Source organism: Condylura cristata, unplaced genomic scaffold (genome assembly GCF_000260355.1).
Source record: "Condylura cristata isolate star-nosed mole 26May11 unplaced genomic scaffold, ConCri1.0 scaffold00008, whole genome shotgun sequence".
Classification (NCBI taxonomy): Eukaryota; Metazoa; Chordata; class Mammalia; order Eulipotyphla; family Talpidae; genus Condylura; species Condylura cristata.
In genome coordinates, this window is record NW_004567109.1 from 55,324,289 (window position 1) to 55,330,194 (window position 5,906).

Consider the following 5,906-nt stretch of genomic DNA (forward strand, 5'->3'; position numbering starts at 1 on the left):
CCTGATCCATGAGCAGGGGATGTCTTTCCATTTCATGGTGTCTTCTTGTATTTCTTTTAACAGTGTTTTGTAATTTTCTTTGTAGAAGTCTTTTACCTCCTTTGTTAGGTTGACTCCCAGGTATTTGATTCTTTTTGTTTTAATTGAAAAGGGTAAATAAATAAATCTTTTAAAAACATTTTTTTCTTTACTTGCTTATTCTATTTTGCAGAAAGAATTTCACTTTCAACTGTGAATTTGTTTTCCATTAGTAATATATATACAGTGTTTTGTGTAATCCTTGATGTTCTTCTGATTGTTTCTTTGTTATAGACTCCTTATTTTCTTTTACTCTGCTGGCATACTTTCCTTGTCTGTTTTTTTTTCTACATCCTTATGTGTCTTTAATGTAAAAAATTAGGCCTCCAGTTCTTCAGAATTGTTTTAAATATTTACATTTTATTTATCTATGCATACAAGAACTGGGGTATAGGCCACAAGTACAAGGGTTGAGAGGTTCACCAGAGACAGAGTGTGGAGCAGAACATGTACATCCTCTGAAAAACTACTGAGGGGACCAGTGGGAGAGACAGGAGAGGTCTACTGAGCCATGTGGATCTGCTCCCTGGCAGGAGACTTAGTTCCTATCACCGTGGCTGGAAATAGGTTGATAGTGCTGAGACTTAACTCCAGTGTCTCCAAGGAGGCCCTGAAATTTTTTTCTTTTTTCAATTCCTGTGGGCACTTTCTGTGCCCACAGACATAGTTGGCAGAATCCAATCTGAGATTGCGAGATCAAAGAAGACCTCCTCACAGTGTCCTGTCATTCCTCCTGCTTCTGTAGGCTATTTGCCTTTATCCTTAGAGAGAAATCACTTAGTTTTCTTTCCAGTTCTACAAATTCCTGCAACACAACCCAATGTCAAGGTGTCATTTTAAGAGTTAAAACTCATTCTTTGCACCTTGCCCAGCTGAACAATGCTGGGATAAACAAAAAGATAAGAAAGAGAAACAACTGGAGTCACTATGGGAACCTTGCTGTGGGTCCACATGCCCAATAGGGAGCTGTGGAGAATTTGGAAGTGCAGACACAGGGCCAACAGGCAGGACACCTCCTATGGGAAAGCCTGAAGGCCCAGCAGATAAGAACTGCCAAAGACAGACCCCCCAGTCAGGAAATGCCCAGGGAAGTAGGTTATAAAAAGGAACCCCATCCTTCTTCCCATGAAGATGTATCTCTACCATCTTGCCCCTGATCCCTTCCTGGTATTTCAGCAAACCCATCTTTACTGTTCTCTACTCTGTTGTGGTGAATTCCTCCACCTATTCCTCAGCCTCACCCCATTAAACACTGCCACACCCTTGCTACATTTAGAAAAATTAATTTTATGAGGATTACACAATAACCAGAGAGAGCAGAGAGAGGAGCACTCTTGAGACAGCTTATAGGCAAATAAGGGGAAAGGGAGAAAGGAATGTAGAAATGGCCAAGCCATCCATTTCATACTGTATCAATGTGAGACAATGGTTGTGAAACTGTCTTTCTGTCATCTTCCTACAAAGTCCCTGTATAGATCCTTAATTCATTGATTAATTTCCAGGTATAGTGAGACCATTTTCTTGAGGCATATGTGCAATTTCAATAGATGACAATTTGTGATTAACTTTAAAGTGATGGGTTCCTCTTGCTCTGCTTTTATTAACCTTCACCTTATTCTGGGTCCCTTCATTCTCTAAAGCAAGATTCTTTCATGTGAGCATCTTATATTTCCGGTTTTTCTTTACATGTCTACTAGAGGTGTTGGGCAGACTTGTTGGGGAAGTAGAACCCATCTCTTCCCTTCATACCTTTATCAGAACATCCAGATGTGCAGGTTCAGAGACCTTCTCTAAGGCTCTGAATACTGGGTCAGCCACAGGACTTTCATTGCAGCGACACTGGTTTAGGGAAATATCAGGCAACTGACCATTCCCTTGAAACCCTCTATAACTGCAGATTTCACTATGGTATCCTGTGGCCTGATGTTCAATGAGAAATTGATGATCACACCAAACACGTAGTGATATATTAACAGGTATCACTTGAATAGGTAAAGGAATTCTGGTGGACTGAGAGGTTCCCCAACAAAGGCTCTTGTTTACTGTTTTCAAATGTGATTGTGCTGCAGGCAAAGATGCTGATTCATTTCTGTGTAATTTCTTGGGGGAGGAGCTTGGGCAATGGAACTTCCAGTTCATTAGACAGACCAGGGCATTAGAGAGACTGCCTCTGCTTTCTGTCCCAAGTCCCTTCTCCACTAGTTTCTAACACTGCCACCTTTATTTCTGAAACCTGGAGGGCTGTTAACATAGTAAGGAAGTGGTGATTTGGGCCCCTGTTGAATAGTTTTAAACAGCTGTTTTTGTGCTGGGCGTCACATATCATTTATATGTGGTGGTAGGGAAGACAGCTGTAGTCATTTCAATTTCACAAATACATAATCAGTGCTAAGGTAGTCATGTTTTGCTTGGTTTGTAGTAGAAACAATATGAGATCAAAATTGCCTTTGTCATTAATGTACTCAGCATAGGTTCCCTTGGGGATATTTGAATAATATGCACAAGCCAGCAACATCAGTTGGAACAGACCTCTCTTGACCCGCCTGCTGCTCCCCTCAGCAGTGTACTTCGTTGATCTGCCTGTTCTGCTCCCCACTCTGTCCCTGGTGAATCCTCTCACCCTCCGCATCTCTGGCCTGTACCCAGTTCTGTATGAATAAATAAATAAATCTTTAAAAAAAAAATTCTAGGACTGATGTCCTATTCATTTTGGGCACAATGACACCCTTTTTAACATCAGTAACATCTTTCCTGAGCCCTGGGACATGTTATTGGCACACTCCAACATCTAATGCTACAGAAGTTGCTGTTGTGTCTTATGCACTTAGGACTTATTTATAATCCAGATTTGACATTTCAAGAAATCAGATGTCTTTCCCCTCTGGTATCAAGACTTAAATTATATTTTTGCTTCTCCTTGTGGAACTATACATTTGTTATCAGTAACTTCCCAGGCCCCATACAGACTTACCTGCAGCGTATGCCTTAGTACCCTTTCCTGCTCTCTCAGAATATCCTCTCTCTCCATCTTATCTTTCAGTTGGATGAAATTTTGCTGAAGCTTTTCTCTTGAGCCTCAGTTTTTTCGCTGTTCTCCTGTTTCTATCTTAACACCTCCTATTTGTCCTCAGCTACCTGTCTTGCTTGTTCAGTATAAAAATTCTGTATATTTATTCCTTTACTGAAAAAAACTTGAAGAGAAAATAATCAAGAAAACAATCCCATTTGCAATCAAAATTAAATTAAATACCTAGAAAGTTAACATTACTGGTTATTATAAAGTGAAAGAGAGGTCTTTTTCCTGAAGACGTATCTTGCGATGTGGAAACACTTTATTCCCACATGTGACACCTTATGAGTGGTCTCCAGAGTGAGTGAAAATTCCTTCTACTCTGGTTCCATTGCCCATCCCCTTGCCCAGGATCCCTTCTTTTCTCTAATACTGTGATCCTTTCTTCTCACCATCTGATGGTCACTGCTTCTTATTTCAAAGTCTGTCATGTGTGCTTGGAGAAAGCTGATGAAGGAGCACTGCCTGCCCCTCTCACATGGTATGCAGTATTCAAAGCATCTACTGAGATAGAGTACCAAAGAGTTGGGGGAAAAGATGTGCTGCAGGACTTTGACTCCAGTGGCTTTGGTTGGGCAAAAAGTGGGGAAACTGAGCACTAACTCAATACTTAGGAAAGGAGAGCTGTGCCTCTAGATTCCATCCATCATTTGTCAGCCTATGGACCTTGTGTTCAATGAGAGACTGTTAGTTATATCAAAAGCAAATTTCTCTTTAAGCAGAACCTTGAGGGAATAGAAGTGTTATGGTGGAAATGAGAGGAGTGCATGGCGTGGGTACTTTCTTTACTAGTTTAGCATCTAATTTTTCTGTTAGCCAACTCTGATTGCTGAGTAATTTCATGGTGAAGTAGCTAGAGGATCCCCAAGCACATGAGTGTCTGGTTCCTAAAGATAATAGGGCTGCAAATTCAAATGGGCGCTCATGTATTATCTACCTCTGAGTCTCTGCTGCATTGTTTCTTAACTCTATTTTGAGGCCCCTAGAGAAGAGGTAAAATAAAAAGGAAAAGGCAGTTTGGGACCCTGTGGAAAAGGTAGTGGTTCATATATTTATTTACACATATTTGTGGAGTACTTGGTGATGTGTGCAGACATTGTGGTAATAGTCAAATAAATTATAACAAAGACTATCAAGTATCATTTCATGACAAGGTAGAGAAGACAGCTGTAAACTGGCCATCTCGATTTCAGGATTTTAATGATAGAAGCATTGTCTGCAAATCATTTTGACAGGCACAAGTTTGCTAACATTGTCTCATGTACGTGGATACTGACTTTCTTCTTCGTGTGTTTCAACTGGTATTCACTAGGAGAATGACACTTTTGTTGACAAATGTCTATATAGACCAGAAAATCCAAAGATCCAACTTCAAAACAGTTTCACTCTAACAAGTTTATATAAAAAAAAAAGTCAAACCTCCCAACAAAACATTTTGAACTGGAGTTTTAATCATAATTAGTCCATACACAACAGGAGGTATAACATAATTCACAGGAAGCACAGGAAGATATCTTACCCAGTCTCAGGCAGTTAGGAAACAGTGAGGAGGAAACAGGGCAGGGAATATCAGATAAGGAATGAAGAAGATGACAGTTTAAAAACATTTGTGTCCTTGTGCACAGGGTATGTCAAGAGATTAGGTACAGTTTATGGAATTACAAGCATTTCATTCTAACCCGAAGAGTGTAAGCACCAGATCACTGGAAAGAATTCCTACATGGTGAGTTTACTTTGAATGAAATTTCCATCTTGATAAATGAAGGGCTGGATTTTGGCAACCACTGCAGTTCACATCCTACTATTTAAATCTGAAAATAGGTTAGGGACTAGAATGTCAAGGCTTTTGAGAGGCTAAAACTAGAGAGTTCATCTTGTATTTTCTCTTTCTTGCTCTATACTCTTCTGGGGAAATGACTTATGCAGTCTCTCATAGCATAGCATCCATTCCTCCTGCTATGGGAATTCCCATCTATGATTATTATATCTGTTCTCATTTTAGTAATCATATCTACTTTCTCTTGAATAAGTAATAATTCTTACACAATAGAAAAGGCACAGAGAATATACAAAGTAAAACTAGTTATTCTCCCCTGTCACCACAGTGTATTCACAGATACTAGTTTAGTTAGTATTTTTCCAGGACAGAAAATGATAATGTATGTTTGTTCTTTTGTAAATTCAGCAGTACACCTGTAAACCCTTTCTGAATCCTTTTTATTATTTATGATAAATCTTAGCAATTTTTCAACTAGTATAAAGATATTTTCTACTTTCATTTCAGTGACTGTAGAGGGTTCTTTTTAAAGTATGTATTGAGATTTACCTTACCAATATCTGAGAGGCTTTTTTTTTTTAATTTATATGTATTTTACATCTGTCTTCATTTTTCTCCCTCCATTGTGTGGTACCCATAAAATTCCCACCACAAATTCACCCCTGCAAATTCACCCATGTACCTTCACCATTGTTACTTGACAGAGGGACTTTAAAGTAGTTTCATCTTTTGGAACTACAAAAACCTTTTATCAAATACAAAATTATGTGCCTTTTTTCAAATTGAGTAAAAAAACTATAACACAATGATGTACATTGTACTTTTAAATTTTTGATATATATTTGTACCACTTGCTCTCTTGCTATAAATATGAGCTTCTGTCACCTCTGTACCAATTTTGATCTCCTGTCAGCACGCTTCCTGTAGTATTTGATAGAAGACACAGCCAATTCCTAGTTTTACTTTGAAATCTTTTATAAT

General features: G+C 38.8%; 1 protein-coding gene across 1 annotated transcript in view; it reads right to left on the reverse strand.

Moving 5' to 3' along the window:
* LOC101627921 (guanylate-binding protein 4-like) overlaps window positions 1–5,906 on the reverse strand; it is a 26,784-nt gene that overhangs the window by 7,709 nt on the left and 13,169 nt on the right. Inside the window, exon 11 of the mRNA XM_012722136.1 lies at window positions 1,828–1,998. Coding sequence (XP_012577590.1) covers window positions 1,828–1,998 — 171 coding nt within the window. The remainder of the gene's footprint in view (window positions 1–1,827; window positions 1,999–5,906) is intronic.